This window comes from Podarcis pityusensis, assembly GCF_964106645.2.
Source record: "Podarcis pityusensis genome assembly, chromosome: 14".
Lineage (NCBI taxonomy): Eukaryota > Metazoa > Chordata > Lepidosauria > Squamata > Lacertidae > Podarcis > Podarcis pityusensis.
This window is the reverse complement of record NC_138039.1, coordinates 8,940,263-8,962,518: the sequence shown is the minus strand read 5'-3', so window position 1 is coordinate 8,962,518 and position 22,256 is coordinate 8,940,263. Positions and strand designations below refer to the sequence as shown.

Here is a 22,256-nt window from a genome sequence, read left to right as displayed (position 1 = left end):
ATAGCCCTTCCTGGGGCATTCGGCATGCAAAGCAGATGCTCTACCACTCAGTGAATGCCATGCAAACAATTCAGAAGGTCCTGTGTCTGCCCCAAACCCCTCCACTTGCAGGAGAAACACAGCAAGGCAGAGTGGTTTTGCTCAACTTGGGAGTAAGGCTTGTGCCTCACTGCCTTAAGGCAATCTTTGTTCACCACTGGTGACCAAGGATGCACCTTGTTTTGATGCCTCATCCCCCTAGAGCACAAGGTTTGATTCATGATACTTGCTGCTTTAAACCTTACCATCTTTTACACTCACCTGGAGAAGACCTGCAAACTTCACCACTCCCCAGCCTAAGCGGGCAACGTCCGGCTCCACCAAACTCATTTGGTAAATATCCACTGCCAGAAACCTCTGGACTTGACCGCCATCTTTTGTGATCACAGTGCAGGCAATTAAATCACTGTTATCTGAAATGGAAAAAGGAGGGGAGGGGAGAGGAAGCATCATCAGAGGCAATTGGTTACTTTCCTAGAAAACAATATACTCAAGAGGTACCTTTGATTGTAGTGCTTTCATGTTCTCAACTAGTTTTGTTGACATCTACACCAATCTACTGCACGCATTTTTTCTTGCTACATTGTTCAATACAGCCTTCTCCAACCTGGTGCCCTCCAGATGTCTCTGGACCACAACACTGAGGTCTATGCTGAGGGCCTTCTGGCGGTTCCCTCACTGCGAGAAGCGTGTGTTAAGGCCCCACGCAGAGACCCACACACAGCAACCCTAGCTGTCCTGGAAGCAAGCAAGCACAACAGCACTCTCCCCTGCTGTGATTTCCAGTCGCTGGTATTCAGAGTCTAGCTGCCTCTGACGGTTGAGGTAGAGTCTAGCCATCGCGGCTAGCAGCCACTGAGATCCTTGCCCTCCATTACTTTGCCTAGTTCTCTTTTAAAAACCATCCACCTTGAGGGCCAGCACTACCACTTGTAGAAACAAAGTCCACAGTTTAACTCGTGTTTTGCAAAGAAGCAGTTTCTTTTGTCTGCCCCGAATCTTCCAACGTTTACCTTCCCTGGATGTCCACAAATTCTAGTACCGTGAGGGAGGGAGAAAGGCTTTTCTCTGTCCGGTTTCTGCACAACATGCATATTTATATATATATCTCGATCATGTCTCCTCTTACTTGCCTTTTGTTCTTAACTGAAAAGTCCAAAATGTCCTGATGCGTCCCCTTCCTATTAAGGAGAGGTGCATTACATACTGACTGAAATAATGTGTTTGTGCTTCTGCAATACAACCAAGCTAAGTGTACACCCATTTCCTTGGAAAGGAGGGGTAAGCCGGCCAAACTACATAGTTTTTGGTTCCTCGTTAAGGGACATCTGGTGCTCCAAGCAACCGTAAACATGCTCTGCATGTATAGGAGCAGCCTTTTGGGTGGGGATGCAAGCTCACAAGTAGGAGGTGCCACAGAAAAACCTCCATCTCCAACTGGTCCCCAAGTGATGTAAAGTGTTGTAAAGTCCGGGCTAGACCAATGAAAGCATCTCTCTCCCCCCCACCCCATTATCTAAACCTACAGCAAAATCTCTGTGGGGGAAAATGGCTAGTCTCCACAGACTATAAATAATGTGAATTTCCAGGAAAAGTGACCAATCTGATATTTAATCTTTGCAATGGCAAAAATATCAGGGGGCTGGGGAACTGTGTGCGTTTAGACAAGAGACATTGGAAAACTGAACTGCGAAATGCACTTTAATGCCTCATAGCTCAATTGTGATTGTTCTATAAAAACAGAGGAAGGTTACAGGAATATACATTAAACTGCATCAATGAAGCAGGGGGAGGCAGGTACCAATCAAACAATCAATATGCAGGAAACGACGACACCATTACATTTGAAAGCCAAAAAAGAATATTGCAATTTGATTTGCTTTAAGAACACCCATATAAAATACCCGACAGATAGATTATAATCACATTTCCCGTTAGCTTACAAGCTGCTTACTTAAATTCTGCACAGGGAGTTCATTTCCTGACAGAACCAAGGCTAAAAACTCAAATGCACACAATTCCTAGGACCATAAGAAATGGTGTCAATTCAGCCTTGACATTTCCCTAAATAACATCTAATTGGCAATGCGTTGCCTATTCTCCAAACAGCAATTTCACAGTCATGCTCCACGTCTTGTGCTAACAGATGTGCACAGATGTTGTCAGCACATCGCAAAACAAAGTGTTGACTCCAAGACATTTCAGCGCTCCCTTTGTAGCAGAAACTCATGCCCATTTCCACGTCTTGTGGTAGCAAATTCCACGAATCCGTCCTGTGTTGGGTGAAGAAGTGCTTTCCTCTCTCCTAAATCTACTGCCAGACCATTTAAATGGAGGAACCTACGTTCTAGAATTATGAGAGAGGGAGGGGAGAAAATTCTTTCTTTATCCTTCGTTTCCACCATGCAAAATTCTATAAATATCCTGCAAGCAGGAGTGGAGCACAAGAGCTCTCTCCCCTGGCATTCAGAAGCTTTACTACCTCCCACTGTAGAGGTGGGACGCAGGTGGCGCTGTGGGTTAAACCACAGAGCCTAGGACTTGCTGATCAGAAGGTTGGCGGTTCGAATCCCCATGATGGGGTGAGCTCCCATTGCTCGGTCCCTGCTCCTGCCAACCTAGCAGTTCGAAAGCACGCCAGCGCAAGTAGATAAATAGGTACCGCTCCGGCGGGAAGGTAAACGGCGTTTCCGTGCGCTGCTCTGGTTCGCCAGAAGCGACTTAGTCATGCTGGCCACATGACCCGGAAGCTGTACGCCAGCTCCCTCGGCCAAAAAAGCGAGATGAGCGCCGCAACCCCAGAGTCAGTCACAACTGGACCTAATGGTCAGGGGTCCCTTTACCTTTTTACTGTGGAGGCAGAGCAGAGCCATTGTGGGTAGAAGCCATTGATAGCCCTCTCTTCCATGAATTTGTCTAATTCTCTTTTAAAACCATCCAAGTTGGTGGCCATCACCGTCTCCTGTGAGAGTGAGTGCCACAGTTTAACTATGTGCTGCAGGAAGGACTTTCTTCATCTGTCCTAAATCTTCCATCATTCAGCTTCACTGAATGTTCATGAGTTCTAGTGTTCTAAAAGAGGATAAAAACTTTTCTCTATCCACTTTCTCTAAACATGTTCCCTTTTCCTGACCGGGAAAGTACGCCAACCACCTGAGATAATTTCAAATATCTTTTTAAAAAAAAATCTAGGGTGCCATTTTTGAGACAGTGTCAAGAATCGTACACAGTATTTAAAAAGGTAGCTGCAACATAGTGTTATATATGGGAACTAAAACATTGGCTGTTTCATTTACTTTCTATTCCTTTCCTAGCGATTCCTAGCATGGGGTGATAAAAGTCATACTCAAGAGCAGGCCCTCTGAAATCAGTGGACTGACATTTATTTATATTACAAATTTATGAACTGCTTGACAAGTCAAAGGACACCAAAGCGATGTACAGCAAAAATAAAATACAAAGAATACTAATTCTTAAAACAAGGAAACCATTCCCGTGGATTTACACTTAGTATTTCATATATGACTAGGTCACGTCTCAGGAAAAACGTGAAACAGTCTTCAGTAGGCATCCAAACATCACAATGCTGGGCACCTGTTTAATTCCAGTTGGTAACCAATTCCAGAGGACTGGAGCCGCAGCACTAAGAGACCAATTTCTAGTACAGACTAAGCACACCTCTGGGACATGCAGTACTCTCAGCAGTGCCCCATCTGAGCCGTGCAGTTGCCAAGCGGGGATATAAGGGGCAAGCTGGCCCCTTAGGTAATCCGGTCTCAAGTTATCTACCATACAATGTTATCTAGATATATTAATTTCAATGGGTCATCTTCCAAGTGCGAGTAACATCAACCATGGAATTTAGCTTTCAGCAGACTTTGATCTCGGAATAGCACATGCTCACTGTGGCTACAGATCCTGATATTTTGATTGGGAGTACCAATGCCTCTTCCAGAAGCCTGTGCAGTGGGGCGGGTGGAACTGAGATCTCTCACAACTACATCGCTGTTTTATTCAAGTGAGCTGGAGCAGCTGGGCTTGTTCAATGTCGCCGGCCGAGGGAGGGCCAGATGAATTGACTTAAGGCTCAACTGCCTAGAACAGCCATTACAGTAAGATTAATTCTTTGAAATACCAAATATGACTGACATTTTCTATTAATATGTATTGCATGTGCCAAGATGGAAACAAGGACTCTAGATTTCCCAGCAAACGCAATTTATTTTCATAACAAAAGAGCGGGGCATTACCAGAATGTCGTATGGCTATTTTGGGTATTCATGACTTCCAGTTAGTGTTACTTTGGCAACAGGTTTTTTTAACCCTCCCGTCAAAACCAAAGATAAAGACCCTCACAAATAAAAAATGCCCCTACTTGCCCATTTGTGAGGGGAAACCAGCCCTCTTCTCCTAGCTCAGATACCCCTCACTTTAAGAACTGCTTCGCCATTTGCATCACCACTGAACCCAACTTAGGCAGCCAGGATGATAATATGGCAGACTTCAACAACCTGGTCACCTCCAGAAGCTCTTGGGAGTTGGGTGGAGACTAGGAGTGGAAGAGTCAAGAGGTGTGGAGATCTCCCAACATTCTTTACTTGTTCCCACTCCAAAAAAAAATTGCAAGTCTCTTCTAAGCTTGACCGCTTCAACTAGGAGGCTCCAAACATTCTTCGGGACAAAGGAAAACCATAGGGATCTTATGATGCATTGTGGGCAGCTTTGCAAAGGCCCAGTCTTTGGAAGAGCAGGGAACTCAAGTTATTCTTGCAAAAACTCCTCTCTCCCTTTTTGAGTGAGAAAAAGAGGGGTTTAGCAAACCCCAACAGGACCGAGAAGCGAGGCATTCCAGTTCAGCACTGTCTTGTTAATCCTTATTTTTCTCCCCCTGAGGTTTTGAATGGCTTTCTTTGGAGAATGCACTTTTGTCCTCATTCCAAGTGCCACTGTTTACTCACTCAAGTCTAGGACATCGTCGGTTTTAATTAAGTCCTCCTCCCTCGTCAACGGCAGCTGAGTCTCTGGCTCATCCTGGAGGTGCAGCGACAGGGACCGCATCATGAAGAAGACTCTGATTGCCTGAAAACACAAGTGAAAAAAGCTGATTCTTTCTTTTTAAAGGTAATAATAGTAATAATAATAATAATAATAATAATAATAATAATAATAAACCAAAACCTGCCTTAGATTAGGGTAGGGACCTCTGGCCTGTAGGCAATTTGGCCACTGAGGACATTTCCCCCATACCAAGTCCCCCTGCCCCACACCTGACATCATACAACATCATACATGTGAGAGGCAAAGAGGAACAATCGGATGAGCTTCCAGTTGTTCCCTAGGCAAGTGGGGCTTGCTGATAGCACACAGATCTTAATGCCACTGTACACCCTATGGGGAGCAATGGGATTCCTGACCACCATGCGTCCTAGTTTCCCCCCCTCCTCTAACATTTACAAGAATCATGGGGCACTGCTGCTATCCCATCTTAGACAAGGCCCTGCCAGGTGAAGGCTAATGGAGAATGGAGAATCACTCCTTACTCTGGCTTTGTTGTACTGGAAATAAATATTTCTTTTTAGCAGCCCTAGCAGTGGAAGAGGAGGAGGCAAATAATCACCCAATGGTGATTTCATCTGGCCAAAAAGGAGGCTTACTTGAAGGGTCTGCTGAAGGGACCTGCTACAGGGACTCCAGGGAATATCTTTAACTATGAGTAGGTTTCCTATTTTTTGCAGGAGAGTGTAGTTTTTTTATGCTTTCTGTATCCAGATAATATATAGGGCTCTGAAAATCAACAGCAGTATCTAGAAATTCATTGGCAGTATCTGGAAATTCATTGGCAGCCAGTGAACCTGTTTGTTTGTTTTCTTTAATTGAACCTTGTTTTTTCTGCAACTAACAGGCCTGGCGGTTGCCTCTGAAACCAATTCTAGTTTCCGAGAACCTTCTGGTGAAAGCCTCGCATCATAAATTGAGCCTGAATAACCTCAGCCAGGCTCATTTTTACTTAGGAAAGGGGGCAACTGGAGCATTCGCCTGTGTCAGTCAAAGCAATAAGCCCTAAAGGGCTCTACAAGAAGGAAGTGGTTTGTGGCTTTCTATATACAAAATGCAATAATAATAATATATATATTTTTTAAAAAAATTAATCCTTGGAATGCAACCTTTGTTTTTAAGCACAAATTTTGGGCATGAAGAGGAAGGCAACCACCACCACTTGTTTCTGCAGAGAGATGACAGGTTAAAGGAGAAAGCTTCAAACAGCTGGTCTAGCTTTGCCTGCTTTAAAAGATAAGCGCATTAGCTTTGGAAATCAGGATGGATTGGCCCAAGGCTCACACAGAAGAAGAAAAAAAGTGTTTCTGAACTTCAGAAAACAACTCTGCTAGCTAATCAGAAGTGCCTCAAAAGGAATCAAAGTTCTGTTCTAGGAATAAGGGTCCCTGGCTTTCCAAGAAGTGCAAGCAAACGAGATAAGAGATACATCCTGTGTCTCAAAGTGACAAGGCAGAATAAACAGAAGAGCTTAGAAAGGCCGTCTTGATTGCTGGTATTTCCAAGAAAGTTCTCAAGACCAAAAAGAAAAAAAAGATGTTGTCGCTAATTCATTTCTTCCTCCCTGAAGATACAGCAATTCTATGTACGCTGAAAGGATGAAAGCGGCCTAAACTGGAGTGTGCCATCAATACAACGGAAGCAAGCACATCTATGTGGTATTGTGTTTTCTGCAGAAAATGAAACAAATCAATTTCCTAGCTAGAGCTCCAAACGGAAGGTTATTTGAGTACAGGTTGTTCAGCTCACCAGGAGCCTCACAGTCAGAAGAACATGGTTTGCTGATCCAGCAAACACCTTAAGAAACAAACAAACCCTACTAGGACAAACAGAAGAGTTTTCTTTTTCAGAGCATCTCCATATCCTCCCTTCACTTCTGGCGATGTTATCAGAGAGGTGTCAAGAAGCAACTGGAAAATGTAAATGGTGTGCTTAACCTGTCTGTTGTGCAAAGAGCAACATGGGACCTCTCTAAAGATCTCTAAGTGGTGGTGAGGACACCTCTGTAACTCTCTGGCTTATTGTTTATCTAGGGCCTGATTGCACCAAGAAGTCAAATGCCAGCAATCATCAACCACAACACACACCCATGTCAGAACAGCTGGATGTGTTGCTCCCAAATTTTGTAGCAAATGGGGGCTTTCTAGGAGAGTAAGAAGTGTGGCTTTCTTTTCTCCCTTCTGGTTAATCAACAGGACTCCATGGCATGGCAGCAACTAATGCTACCAACACTCTCTTAGCTCTTTCCCAGCCAAGCCTTGCAAAAAACACAACGAAACTACTGGGGGAAAGAGAACACAGGCTTGCTGCCTTGATCCTGTCCCCATGGCAGCTTCTACAGGAAGAAAGGATGCCAAGGGCAGTGCAGCCACAGTCCTTTCTGCCCTATGCCAGCTCTTAAGAGGATAGGCTGGAAAGCAGAGGTGACAAACAAACCCCTGTGTTGCAAAGAGAACGTCAGCAACGTCTAGGCAACACGATGACCATGTACATATTCAATAGACAATCTTTTATAGAATTCCTTCAAACCATAACAAGTCCAAAATGAAATCTTTAGTCTAAAAGTCTCTGAAAATCTTTAAATGAAGCGAGGTACCAGACTTTGTACGATGAAAGACAAGCTGTGAAGCTTTGTGTATTCAGCCAATATGATGTCCAACACTGAACAGTGATTCCGGATATTGACTACTCTTTTGTAGAATTCTTCATTATTACATGAGCACTGTTCCACAGCATTTGATATTTTCATTTACATATATTCATTCGAAATAAGATGGGTTTTTGAAGCAATTATATATCCTCCCACCACACTGAAGAATTCTACGAAACAGTAGTCACCTGGGCTGATGGGAACTGCAGCCCCAGACACCTGAAGGACACCAGATTGGGGAAGGCTTCTGCACACACCCACACCTCTGAGCACATTTGAGGGAGGGAAAGGGGGATAAAAATGTGCTGAATTAAAAAAACCTCACCCTCCGCGTTCTTTCCACATCTCCGCAGGGCAGCCTCTTCACAAAGTCAATCCCAGTGAGAGGGGTTCCTGTTGGCGGCAGCAGAATGGAGGCATCCATCATCAAGTACTCGACATTCATGGGCTTAAGCTGGGAAAGGAATTTCACACTTAACATGTGACATAAACCCAAGCGCAAGCTTAAAATCAACTGTACCTTTAATACTATTTCCCCACCCTCTTCCTGCGGAAAGGTTGTTAAAATAATAATAGTTAAAAAGTAGCTAACTATTAAAATAATAATAGTTAAAAACTAGCTAACTATACTACGTCAGACAACAAAAAATTGTGTACATGGAACTTTTCCATCTTGTAAAGCCTGTGAGGTCAGACCAAATGATAATTTGCCATATTTACCACTGTGCTGATATTCCATGCCTTGTCTAAGACGTTGTTATGTATGATAAGCAAATGCTGTGGAATTTTGATAACTTCACACATTATAAATCTATGAGTTCTGAGTATTTTAACATTTCTACACATGTGTGCACACAATTATTGTTTAGCCTCCAGATTATTATTATTTTAAAGTTTGGTACTCTGAGACATGTTAACATTCCCTTTTGCCCCTCTCCATCCACACGGCCATCTCATGAATTACTTACAGTCATGCTTCTGTATTCATCTTCAAACATATCCAGAAAAATTTCTTCGCCCTGTAAAAGGAAACAAGAGGAATGCATTTGCCCCTCCATAAACATTCCCTCTGCTTCTCATTATATGATGGTCTTAAAACTTCCCACCTTACCCACATTCTTCAAGGACCACTTTTGACCAAACTAGGAATGAAAAGAGCTACAGCTTCCCTTTATCTGGATAAGCTGCCAGCTCTTTATCTCCCCCTGTCAAGGCTGTGATTCCTAAACGCCTGGTGGGTGCCTTGCTTGATTTGCCTCATGTGGAAAAACATGGCACCTGGCCTCAATTAAACAAAACAGCTTTGGAAATGGGTCATCGCCACAAAACGGCTTGAGTGCCTGGCAAAGAGGCCGTTTCTGCTGATCTTCCTGTTTATAAACTTCCAGACCTTTAAATAGGAAGTCAGCTAAGGGTCGACTCACATGCAAGGCAGCAGCAGCAGCGGCAAAAGGACCCCAGTCACTGGCCGCCGCCACCAAAATAGGTAGGGTCTCAGGGGCCAGAAAAACTTAGCTGAAGGCAGCGGCAGCACTTCCGTTTTGTGCTCATAAACCAGTATAGTTTATGGTAGAAACCTGCTAGCATGAGGTGACTTCAAAGGCTACAGAGATGGTGTTGTTGACTATACGTGGCTCATTGGCCCTCAGAATTGCCCACCCTTGGTCTAGATTGGGATAACTATCATGGTGCTCTGTAGGCCCTGATGAACTACAGCTCCCATTAGCACCAGGCAACATGGCCGATAGCCAGTAATGATGGGAGTTGTAGTCCAACATTTTCTAGAGGAGTCCACCATGTTGGCTTTACCAGAGTCTGGTGAAAGCACCATGTAATTCCTGTCCAGTAAGTGATGTCTTAGGTTCTAGTCTTATTAAGCTACGAAAAGGCAACCATGTACTTTAAAAGGTTCCCTGCTGGCTCCCTCTATCTTCCCCTGTATTCAGAGGTTAGGGAAACATAGAAAGCATGAGAATACTGTACCTTATAAAAACGCCGCACCAAGTGAACGCTTTCTTCTCTCGCGCCCTAGAAAGAAAAGGATACGGCTCAGTTCTACTTTGTGGCGGGCAGCTTTCAATAAGGCTTTAAAAGCAGCAAATGTCTTTCCCCAATACCATTGCTTCCCCCCTGTAAAGCCAGTTAAAAGAAAGAGAAGGACATCTCACGGCACTCTCCAGTGCAGGGGTGGCAAACTTGGTGGGGGCGGGATTCCCATCAGCCCTAGGCGGTGCAGCCAATGATCGGGATGACGAGAGTTGGAGTCCAACAAGATATGGTGGGCGCCATGTCAGCTACCCCTACCTGATGAGATGGGCAGAATCCAGACTGCTTCAGAAAGGTTCTAACGTGTTCAGCCCCCAACCTTTACGTGGGGGTTACGTTCCAAGGCACCACATGCATCAGTGAAATTGCATGTACCATATTTTTCGCCCTATAGGGCGCACCTAGTTTTTTTGGGGGGGGCTGCTCAGTGCGCCCCAGGCTTCGGGATGCAGGCTGCTTTCCGCAAGCCTAGAGAGCCCGGCGGGAACTCCCACGGGCTCCCAAGGCTTGCGGATAGCTTCCTGAAGCCTGGAGAGCGAGAGGGGTCGGTGCGCACCAACCCCTCTCGCTCTCCAGGCTTCAGCGAAAGCCTGCATTCACCCCATAGGACGCACACACATTTCCCCTTCATTTTTGGAGGGGAAAAAAGTGCGTCCTATAGGGCGAAAAATACGGTAATTGAAACATATCGAAAAAGCCTGCAAATACCCCGTTCTGCCCTTTTAGCAACATTTCCGTGACGTTTACATTTCTGAGTTTGGTGCGATGTGCGTACACACAGTTGCACATGTGTAAACAGGGGGGTTGCCCGTATTAAGAAGGAGGTGCTAACATGTACCAATAGCAACTGTAACCCAGTGACAGCCCACATATTGCTGTTCATACGTTGTGTCGTTTTCATTTTAACTCTTTATTTGTGCTTTTGCCCTGTATTTTTATCTTGTGAACAGCCCTGAGAACTTGTGATGAAGGGCGGTATAGAAATCTAATAAATACAATAAAATAAGTAAGTCCCAGGCTCAATCCCTAGCATCACTGATTAAATTTTCCCAGGACTGGGAAATTACCCCTTCCCTTCCCAAGATCATGATGAGACCAGAAAGACCAATGGAATGATGTGGAACAAAGCAGTCAGATTCGGCACACCCTGGTGACAGAGCTGTAGCAGTTTCTTCGACTCCTAACTCTTTGCTCTCAGTTCTGCTTGTACTAAGGCATGGATTCCAGCCCAATCAGACACTGGTTTAGAGAACAGCTAGCAAAAAAAAAAGTCTTAGATTTAAAAAAAAATGAACGTATTCTGGAAATTTCATTTCATCTTTTTACTATGTGTGCTGCCTTGACAGGGTTCTACTCGTAAAGATGGACTGTTAGCAATCAGAGAAATTTTGACACTTACATACCAGCAGTTAAGAGGAAAAAGGTGTCCAAACCCCGCAAACACTCACCTCCAAACAGGCAAGGTGAACATCCTTTATAATTCTACCATGTTTGGACATCACCAGCTGCTTCAGTAGCAAGCAGCCAAGTTCCAATGTAGCCAGGCGAATTTTCCCATCTGTATGTTGGGTGGGGGGGGGGGGAGGGCAGGAAAAAGTTAGAGATTGTTGAGATCAAGTTGCTGACGTCTCAGCTTTACGGGCCAGCGCTTTAGCACCACTAGTCAAATTCAAGTATCTCAGCACTGTGGCATGTTTTAAGTACAAAATGCAAAACACTTCTTGCACTCAAACAAACACTGGAGCATGGGAGAGAACTGGGGAAGAACTGTTGTTTCTCTTCTACAGTAGTGTGGAAGCCTATCCAGCTTAGTCCAAACAAAACCCAAACCCACAATTTGGCCAAAGCAGCCGCGCTCTCTAGAGATTAACAGAACGATTCACTGAGACCATTACAACTAAGAACTTTTAACTCCGCCTCCGCATTCTCCCCCCTCATCTCTTTTTCCCCCCTGTTGTACAGTGGAACCTTGGTTTTCGAACATAATCTGTTCCAGAAGACTGTTCCGACTTCCAAAACATTCGAAAACCAAGGATCAAAGGGCTGGCTGCAAAGTCAACGGGGGGGGGGGGGGACAAAAACCGTGCCTCTGAAGCTGTTTGACTTCCGAGGCACATTTGAAAACGGAAGCAATTACTTCTGGGTTTTCAGCGTTCAGGTTCCGAATTGTTTGGCTTCTGAGATGCTTGAAAACCGAGGTTCCACTGTACAGTCAAACCTAGGTTCTCGAACGGCCCCGTTTTGGAACGTTTCGGCTCCTGAAATACCAAAAACCTGGAAGTAAATGCTCCGGTTTTTGAATGTTTTTCGGAAGCCAAATGTCTGACGCGGCTTCCGCTAGGGTGCAGGAAGCCCCATACAACCAACTGGAAGCCGCGCCTCGGTTGTTGAACTTTTGGAAGCCAAACGGGCTTCTGGAGCAGATTAACCGAGGTTTGACTGTATCTCCTAAGACCATGAACCTGATGGTTGGGACTGTCACAGATATTTATGAGCAGCTCCGAGAGCCTCTTTTAGCCAAATAATGTTGTTGTTGTTGTCATTATTATTATTAACAACAACAACAACAACAGGTGTTTATTTCAATTATTTAAATATTTTATATTGCCCCTTGCCGTTCTCAACCATTTTTAACGCAAGTAAAAGAGCAGCAGTTGAGACAAAAACCCTCTACCTGGCTGAGCGGCATAGTTCATTATCCTGATGAGTCTCTCAGCGAGCACGTGATTGTACGAGGTCTTCTCTTCAGCATCCAGTGCCGAGAGCTGAATTCTCTCCAGCGTGACTGGCTCAATTCCTTTGAAGACAGAAAAAGTGTTTATTGCAGCTATGTGACAGTTTGCCAAAGTGCACTTCCAAGGAACCAAGAAGCCAGTAATTAAGAAAGGCAGCCAGGCCTTGGGAAAGCACCAGTTTCCCAAGTTACCCACACATAGATTTTGAAAGATGAGGAGGCAGTGAGAAACAAAAAGTTAAAAGCAACTGAAATCCTCCCAGCGCTCCCCATAAGTCTTTAGAGGCACAAAATGCCTTGATCAACATCACCAATTCAACCACCCAACTGCCCCGGAGATCTCCCTGGGACACGCTTTCTTGACACTTCCAATCCCTGATTTTGCTGGGTTGATAAGACCAAAGCAAAATCTTGATAACAACCTTGCCTTGGTAACCACTGCCAGGGTTACAAAACTGCCTTGATGGGCACTGCCTGGTCAGCAACTATTTTTAAAAGGAGTAGAATGAGTGGATCAGGCCTCACCTGTCCCCCGCCCAGGTGGTCTTTTAGCAAGCAAGATAACAGCAATGATAACACATCCTCCAAACTAAGTCTTGATCCCAGCAACAAACCCTAAAGAGTATCTCACCCAGTTGGAAGGAAAGTTGAAATCCCACAACAGGCGGAAGGTGCCTTGTGCTAGGCCAGCAAAGATTGATCAGAACTCTCAATACAACCATGGGAACATAGAAGTGTAGAGTTAAAAGGAACCCTGAGGATCATCTAGTCCAACCCCAGCAATGCAGAAATATTCAGCTGTCCCATATTGGGATTGAAACTGCAACCTTGGCATTATCAGCACCATGCTCTAAACAAATGAGCTATCCAGGCTCTAGTAAAGACTTCAAGGCTGAGTAAAGCATATTCCGCTAGGGCTCCATCTGAACTATACATTTAAAACAGGGGCATACCACTTTAAACAGCCATGGCATCCCCCAAATCCTGGGAACTGTAGTTTGTTAAAAGAGCTAAGAGATGTTAGGAGTCCCCATTCCCCTCACAAGGCTACAAATTCCGGAGTGCTTTAACAATTAATCCCTCTTCCCAGGGGACTCTGGAAACTGCACCTGTACAGGGGGAACAGGGAGCCTCCTAACAGCTCTCAGCACCCTTGATAAGCTACAGTTCCCAGGATTCTTTGGGAGGAGCCACAACTACTTGAAGAGGTATGAGACTCCCCCTAAATTGATTTTTGAATTCTGAATTTATTGTTATTCACGTTTTATACTGTATTTTATGCTGTTTTTTGTTGCATCAATTAAGTGTTTTAAATTTGTTGTTAGCCACCCTGAGCCCGGTTTTCTGAACTGGGAAGAGCAGGGTATAAATAAAAAATTATTGTTATTATTAAATGCATGGTGCAGATGGGGGCCAAAGACTGGTCTCAACGTATCAAGATGCTTGTTTGCAGCTCACTAAAATAACATGTTAATCCAACTGCTAAGAGGAAAGCATTTCTTTCCCTGCATTTAGGAATGATTCTGGCATTATATCTGATATAAGGCTAGGCTCTCACTCATCTATCCGAAGATCTATGTATAAACTTTGAGTAACATGCCAAGACTTGTGAATGGAGATAATAGTCTGGGGTTTATAGGTCTTCAATCCAGTCTAGCTGCAGGGCTGGAACCTAGACAGACAACTTTGCTTGTTTATATCATATAGTGCAGTTCCATGACAGAGTCTATGGGTTGCAGCCAACTGCTAGCCCTACTCAAAGCTGAAGTTAACGGACACGACTAACTTAGGCCCATTAACTGCAATGGGTCAACTCTGAGTAGGGCTTAGCTGGATACGAGCCTATGGGCTTGTGGTTTAAGAATCCACTAGCACAGGCATCCCCAAACTTGGCCCTCCAGATGTTTCGGGACTACAACTCCCATCATCCCTAGCTAACAGGACCAGTGGTCAGGGATGATGGGACCTGTAGTCCCAAAACATCTGGAGGGCCAAGTTTGGGGATGCCGGCACTAGCGTAACAAGCTTGATCAGGTCTAACCCTTGCTGATTCATCACAGTTGTATCTCAGCCTTTGCTGCAAAGAGCTCAGGGTGGCGGTGTACACGGGGAATCACCCTGTTTTATCCTGACCCAGCAATGCAGCAAAAGGAGTGAGGATGAGGGATATACAAGAGTTGGAGGTGGGTGAGCAAGGGCACCCAGTGAGATTCACAACTGAGTAGCCAGTTAGATCTGGGCCTCCCTGATCCAATTTCAAGATCCACTAGTCTTTTCAACACACCAAGAGGTTAGAGCGCCTTGAATCCACCCCGACCCCCACCATCAGTAGTATATGTTGATCTTAAGCACGGCAGGCTGCTATTCGACAGAACAAGGCAAGCACAACATAAAAGCCTTGGTGAGATGCTGCTATTACTTCAAAGACAGGCAGGCCACACAAAAGAAAAGGAACCTAAGGCAGTGAAGAGCATCTAACCTAAGAAAGAAGAGTTCCCCTGCCCTAGACCACTCCTTTCTCTAATAGGAATACTGTGGTGTCCCAAGCTCTGGTACGGCTACTTCCAACTCCTGTTTTTCCTCTAGTGTCTCAAATTTCATCAGATTATGCTTCCCCAGGTGGCTGCACCTTCATTCAGGGGAAACCTGACTAGGCATTAAGGACACTGCTTTGGAGTGAAGCTGGAGAGAGGTTTGGGATCTTACCTAGCAGGCATGGGAGCTTCCCGGAACCCCCATCAACCTCCTTTTTTCAGGGGTGCTCCTACCTCTTTGGCTGTCCTCTTGCACAGCCCACCTTGCTGCCTCCTCCAGCCTCCTCCCTCCCTTCCCTTGCTAAGTGAGGCTGTTGATATCGCCCTGCCCCTCACCAACAACCCCACCTAATCTTCCCTTCCCAGCAGAGCTGTGTTAAGTTGATCGCAGCTGGTGAGCCTTCCTGCTCCAGAAGGTTCTCCACTCCTTGCAGAAACACAACAAGGAAAGAAAGAATCAACCATGGCTATTCCTTGCAGCTCCTTATGTTCTTGAGAAGGTGTGTCAGACCCCAATAGCACAGCATTTCCCAACTGGAAGTTGATGGGCTATAACTCCCAGCATCCCTGGTTATTGACTGTGCTAGCTGGTGCTGATGGGAGCTGGAGTCCAATGTCTGCAGAACACAAGGTTAAGCAAGGCTGCAATGATGGGTTGTAGGCCAACTTCAGGTGAATCAAACTGAGGGCCAACGTTTGATATTCGTCATGCACATTCTGCACCTGCCTATCGGCCACTTGCAACCAAGTGGCGATGCGCGGGCACCAGGATGGCGCCTGACGTCTCCACCATCTGAAGGTGCCTACCAGGGGATCTTTGGATCTTGACTGTAGAATCCTACCTGTTATATTTTATCTGCACAAACAGAATGAATTTCAGAAGCCAAAAAGTCACCTTGAAAAATACGACTTTCGAGCAGTCTGGCCCCAAAATGGCAACGAGACATTCGGTTTTGCCAACTGTAACCCTGGTTTAAAGAGCCATTTGGCACCTAGCTTATATATCTGAGTTTCTAACACTGCTGGGGGCATAAGCACTGTTTCTTGTATTGATTTATTTTTAAAGTGACAAGATAAGGGAGGGCAAACAGAAAAATGGGGATGGAGGCTGGAACCAGATCAGGAAAGCTGAGTGAGAGAGAAAGAAGCAGAAGACAGACAGACAGATGTAACAGGGAAAGGGGGTGTTGTGCAGAAGGCTGGGGTGAAAATTGAGTCCTGAGACCTAAAGAGGTTGACAACCATTGCAGCACAGCACGTAGGCATGCACAAATTTGGGGAATGGAGCTGACAGAAGGAACTACTGGCTTGTTTGTGCCTCCAAGTAATTTAAAGCCAGATAATATAGCAAGCTGTTCCTGTAACGCAGCAAGCCAATTTCTCAGAAGAGGCTGTCCCAAAATGCCATCCTTGCTTGACAATGCATGGTACAGTAAGAACCTTTTGTAATATTTAAGCCCTGTGCACAAAAAGCTGATTGTCGTAGTTATACATAGCCAAAGAAATCTTTCCGTCATGAAAGCAGGACAATTTGCTCCTCTCCATTTAATGCCTACCCATCCTGAACTCAACTGGCCAAGCATTGCCAGTAAAATCATTTTCAACCTACACTGCGCAAATGAGGGACTGGCTGCTCCAATCTTAAGAACACCTATGAAGTGAAACTGATGTTTTATACATATGTTTATTTAAATAAAAATCAGGAGAGGGTCACCCACAAGAAAAGAGTATTACACTGTTCTGAAAATTCTACTGTTTTTTCTGCAGCTCAACTACCATGATACTCTGTAAATAATATCCATGGGAAAAATGTAAGCAAGAACAGATTATGTCATAGATTCCCAGGGATTTTTTAAATCCAATATACACACAAAACCACTATTCACCACACAAAAGCTCAGGACTTACCATGAATTCTAAAGCTAAAGTCTGGATTAGATCAAGCCAGCCCCTCCCTATCTGTGGAGGACAATACACAGCTCAGAGGACATGTGTTTTGCTGGCTGATTTTTGGATCCCAGCTTTCATTAGCCCCACCATGGCCAAAGCCTGGTGACAGAAGATATAGTCCAACAAGGGTCCCCCAAGGAAGCCAACCCTGTGGTTCCACAGCAGACGTCTCCAATGAAAAAGGATCTCAGGTCGTGATTGAGGAGTAAAAGACCTCTCAAAGAGAAGCCGCCAGACCCAGAATGGAGAACCTGTGATCCTTTTAGTGTTGTGGGGACTACAACTTCCTTCATCCTTGGCCACAGACCAAACTGGCTGTGCCTGATGAGCATTTGGAAGTCCAAAGGCATTTAGAGGGCCGCAGACTCTCTATTACTGGCCTAGAGTACTGAGCTAGATGGATCAGTGGGTTTGACTCAACAGTCTATAGTTCCAGGTGTTCGTGACTCTCTACATTGTCTGCAAAATGCTGATGACACACAGTTCTACTTCTTCTTTAGGCCTGCAGGTGTGGCAGTGGAGGTGCTGAACTGTTGTCTTGCCTTGGTAATGGACTGGATGAGAGCCAACAAACTGAAGCTCGATTCAGATAAGGCTGAGGCACTGTTAGTGGTGAGGTTACACTCCCTCTAAAGAAGTGGCAGGGATGCTTCTGGATCCTTTGCTGTCCCTCAAGGCCCAAGTGGCCTCGGCGGCGCAGAGTGCCTTCCATCAGCTTGGGCTGGGGGCCCAGCTGCACTCCTATCTGGACAAGGATAGCCTAACTTCTGCCGCCTATGCTCTAGTAACATTGAGGTTAGATAACTGCAACGTTGGGCTGCCTCTGAAGACGGTCCAGAAACTTCAGCTGGTGCAGAATTCGGCGGCCAGCTTGCTCACCGGGGCAAGACGGGTTGAGCCTATTACACTGATCCTGGCCCAACTGCACTGGCTGCCAATCAGTTTCCAAGTCCAATTCAAAGTGCTGGCTTTGACCAATCCATTATGACCAAACCCAGATCATGAGCTTTTTACAACACCCCTGAAAAGGCTGGCCTACAGTTCCAATCACACTCCAAGGGTTGGCCATGCTGGCAAGAGCTGATGGAAGTTGAAACTCCACTCTTGGGCTCAGTCTTACCTTTGTTATGAGACATGGCGTACAGGAGGCACAGCACAAAGAGAGCGTAGTAATCAAATTCAGCACGTTCCAGGGCATTATACACCATCTCAAGGAAAGGCCTGGAAGAAAGGGGGTGATGAGTGTTTTTTTGGGGGGGAACACTCCAGAAGCCATTTATCAGGACCCTAACACCTACAAATTATAACTAAAGCACACCCCAATGTACACAATGCTTTTACAAAGGGCAAGAGGAGAGGTTCCCCACTGCGTAGATTTCCCAGGAAGGGGACTGAACTGCTCCATTCAGAGACTCAGGAGCGTCGTTTAACACGACCAGGCTGCTTAAATGCAAGAGGCAGCACTTCAAACTAGAAGGTGTGCTGGACATTACGTGGGCCTCAAGTTGGCCTTCAGCTGCAGCACTAGTTAAAATAGCAGCTTGGCAGAGGGAGGAAAAGCAGGAAAGATTATTACAAGTGGTACTCCGACTCCCATCAGCCCCAGCCAGAATGGCCCGAGTGAGAGACAGTGGAAGCTGGGCGTCCCAGCATCATTCGGAGAACCTAGTGTTCAAGTAGGAGCTTGGCTGACAGTGCCAAATCTCCCCCCGTACCTGTTCCAGTTTGACATTTCGGAAGCGGCTGCGCTCTTTTCCTCATCCGTGATGTTTTGCTCAGTGACAGACAACTGGCATCGGTCCATGATGACCATCTCAATTTCTGTGGAGAAACAGCAGCTCATTTAGAAACATTTCTAGGGAGATTGTACTTGTTAGAGGGTTCAGGGGTAGTCAGAAGTTAATGGTTTATCTATTGCCCATTGGAATTCTTGCAAAGGCTGCTGGTCTGGTCTGATAATGCTTTTCTTAAGAAAGAGCACTCAGGATCACTTAAGAACAGAGTTGTTACATCTTAACAGTGAAGAGGTCCTATTAACTACTGATTTATAAACTTAACACATGATGATGGCTCACAGGGATTCTAGGTTTTTTTAATAAAAGAGAGAGGAGGGGTAGACAGAAGGAAAGTAGACCATGTACAACATCACTTCACCTTACATAGAGGTACAGAAAACAAAAGGTGAATTGTATGTTACCTTTTATAGCTCTGCAAGAGAGTGTTTCAACTTAGATGATTCACAAAAGTGTTACAAGCAATAAACAAAGGGTGTTTGAGGCAGAATTCCATATTGAGCATTGGTCACAAGGCAATCCGTCATAGAATCATAGAATTAAAAGGGACCACAAGGGGCATCTAGTCCAACCCCCTGCAATGCAGGAATCTTTTGCCCAACATGGGGCTTGAACCCACGACTTTGAGATTAAGAGTCATATGCTCTACTGACTGAGCTACCAAGGTGCATTCCCTTTATTAGGGTCAACTGACAGTATTCAGGTCATGAGACAAAATAATAGGGAGTTAACAAACCCAAAATTAACCAAGTGTGGGAAACAAGTTCTGTTCTCCAGAGAAGAATCATCCATTGCAAATCAAGCCACACAATATATCTCCAATGTGCACAAGATAAACCCCCAGTAGGAATTGGTGAATTACTGGTTGTGGTTTTCATTTACTGGCATGCTTACCTTCACTCTCCCCAGTGGGCTTGATGCCTTTGGACAGGCCCTCTGTGCCTTCTTGGGCGTCTTCTGGCCCCCTCTCTTCCTCTTCATCCTCCCCAACGTTCTTATAATTAGGCCTCTTCTGCAGCCTCTTCTTGCCCTTATGCTTATTAATTTCCAGGGATCTCTCTAAGGTCTCCGTAGGTTTAATGAAGCATCTGATGCCAGTCTTGAGCTAAAATGTTTGACAAAGGTAAGCGTTACTCTTTAGCAGGAGGCAAAGCAACTCCAGGTGTTTCCTTACAGAGCCACACAGCAACATGTAAGCGGCCCAACTTCGGCTTGGGGAAAACCATTACCATGCCAGAATTCGCACTGTGGACACATCCAGGCTGCCATTATTTCTGGGTGGAGTTCAATCACATACCAGCAAATTCAGGTGGAATGCTTAAGAGCTGATTGGGAGGTTTTGAGCAACAAACCTGCTTCCCCTAAATATCAGACTTGTGTGATAGGGAAAGTTACAGAAAAATGCACTGGGAAATGTGCCATAACTCTAACACGACGTCATCTAGCCGCCCTGCAAGCACATCAGAATGAATGCTCAATGAACAGGTCATCTGGAAACATCCTGTGTCTAGAACTTCAACTGGAACCAAAAAAGGTTTCCTAGTCCAAAACAGCGAGGTGTGGTAGCACTTAGGCGACTCGCTCCTTACCTGAAGCATGGAGTCAAGGGTTAGACGAGGGAATTTTGAGATCCAGCAGCTGCCTATTGCTTCTTTCCATGCAACGTCTAAAGGAGTAACTGGTATTCAGAGATACACAGCCTCCAACACTGGGGGTAAAACATAGCCATTGTGGCTAGTAGCTACTGATAGCCTTACCCCTGGGCTCATGTGCACCCCATCCCTGATGAGCACTTAGCTATGCTTTCTGTGAGTCTCAGCTTGTTAGGTGGTCCAGACTGGGGATTGTGGTTCACAACAAATGCAGTTAAGTTTAACAAGCCAGTTTCACAGCCCATGGTTTGAAGTTGGCTTGTTTTGAAACCAGCCAGAAAGCAAAACTAAATCCAGCTGACTACCTCTCCTATCTGCAGTTTAGCATGATGTTCAAATGCAGCTGGCGTTTCCCCTTAACCACGGCTGTGTTTTGTTTCAAGCAAAGTCTGAATTCCGCCTACAAAATGAATAGTGTATTACAGTGGTACCTCGGGTTAAGAACTTAATTCATTCCGCAGGTCCATTCTTAACATGAAACTGTTCTTAACCTGAGGTACCACTTTAGCTAATGGGGCCTCCCGCTGCTGCTGCGCCGCCACCACACAATTTCTGTTCTCATCCTGAAGCAAAGTTCTTAACCCGAGGTACTATTTCTGGGTAAGCGGAGTCTGTAACCTGAATCGTCTGTAACCTGAAGCGTCTGTAACCCGAGGTACCACTGTATAACCAAAACGTGCATTTTTAACATTTGGGCTGGGACACCTGCTAGGAAAATAAGAAACCAAACCATGCTAGCTAAGTACCACCTCTGGGTTACAGGAAGGAGAGAAAGTAGGCTAAGCAGAAAGCAGCAGGAACCAGCCACATCCGATTCGGGCAGGAAACAAGTGGAAACCATTCTGACAGGAAGGAAGGTAAGTGCCGAATGTGACTTCTGCCTCACGTCATGCGGTGTATATTGTGAAGGCACGTGACTCACTGACCCAAGACAACCGCAAGGCAGCGAGACCACCCCATCGTGCCACCTCCCCTTGCTGGGAACACAATCACACTTCTCAGGTTTCTGAAACATCTCATAGCAAAGCAAGCACGCTCCTCTGAAACACCTGCACACTTCAAGCAAAACCAGAAAACAGTTATTGCTGCTCTGAAGAAGAAAAATAAAGAGCTAGTTGCGGGTGCAATTCACCAAGCTTCCACCTGACTGAAATACATATGCAATTTTTAAAAAATGTTGTTGCATGCATGAGTTCTGTTTTTTCTACAGACATCTGCTGCCCAATCTCACTGGCCGGGGTTTTCCAGCATCACAAATAAAATTGCTACTCCAAATTTCCTTAACTGGATTTGAACATGAGGCTTTCTACACACCAGTGTGCTCTACAACTGAGCTATGCAAATTACTAGGAAATAAAAAGTGAGCATCTATTCATAGGGATAAATAGTGGCTCTCAAGCTGCTCCTGTGAAGTGTAAAAAAACAGGGGGAAAGAAGGGTGCATGCAAAAGTTGCCAGGTTCAATCCTACCACATCTCCAAGTAAAAGACTTTAGTCTAGAACCCTGGAGAGCCACACCCTGTGCATGTAAATAATACTGAGCCAGAAGGACCAATGGTCAGTGTAAGGCAGCTTCCAGATGACAATAATAATAATAATAATAATAATAATAATAATAATAATAATAAAAATATATATAATATAATTAATAATAATAATAATTTCTTATTTATACCAGCCACTTCCCCAGCCACTCTGGGCGGCTTCCAACAAAATATTAAAATACAGTAATGCATCAAACATTAAAAGCTTCCCTAAACAGGGCTGCCTTCAGATGTCTTCTAAAAGTCTGGTAGTTGTTGT

General features: G+C 45.1%; 1 protein-coding gene across 5 annotated transcripts in view; it reads right to left on the bottom strand.

The window, feature by feature from the left end:
* The window catches only part of CLEC16A (C-type lectin domain containing 16A), a 96,439-nt gene that overhangs the window by 44,102 nt on the left and 30,081 nt on the right, over positions 1 to 22,256 (bottom strand). For all 5 annotated transcript variants that reach the window (XR_013979426.1, XM_080980967.1, XM_080980966.1 and 2 more), the window contains exons 10-19: positions 19,696 to 19,906; positions 18,724 to 18,829; positions 18,129 to 18,229; positions 12,465 to 12,587; positions 11,239 to 11,348; positions 9,728 to 9,772; positions 8,713 to 8,763; positions 8,070 to 8,198; positions 4,998 to 5,118; positions 301 to 452 (exon numbers count right to left, since the gene is read on the bottom strand). Coding sequence is in view for 4 of the 5 variants with exons in the window: in XM_080980967.1 (XP_080837093.1) it covers positions 301 to 452; positions 4,998 to 5,118; positions 8,070 to 8,198; positions 8,713 to 8,763; positions 9,728 to 9,772; positions 11,239 to 11,348; positions 12,465 to 12,587; positions 18,129 to 18,229; positions 18,724 to 18,829; positions 19,696 to 19,906 (1,149 nt within the window). In the remaining variant the exon portion in view is untranslated. The remainder of the gene's footprint in view (positions 1 to 300; positions 453 to 4,997; positions 5,119 to 8,069; positions 8,199 to 8,712; positions 8,764 to 9,727; positions 9,773 to 11,238; positions 11,349 to 12,464; positions 12,588 to 18,128; positions 18,230 to 18,723; positions 18,830 to 19,695; positions 19,907 to 22,256) is intronic.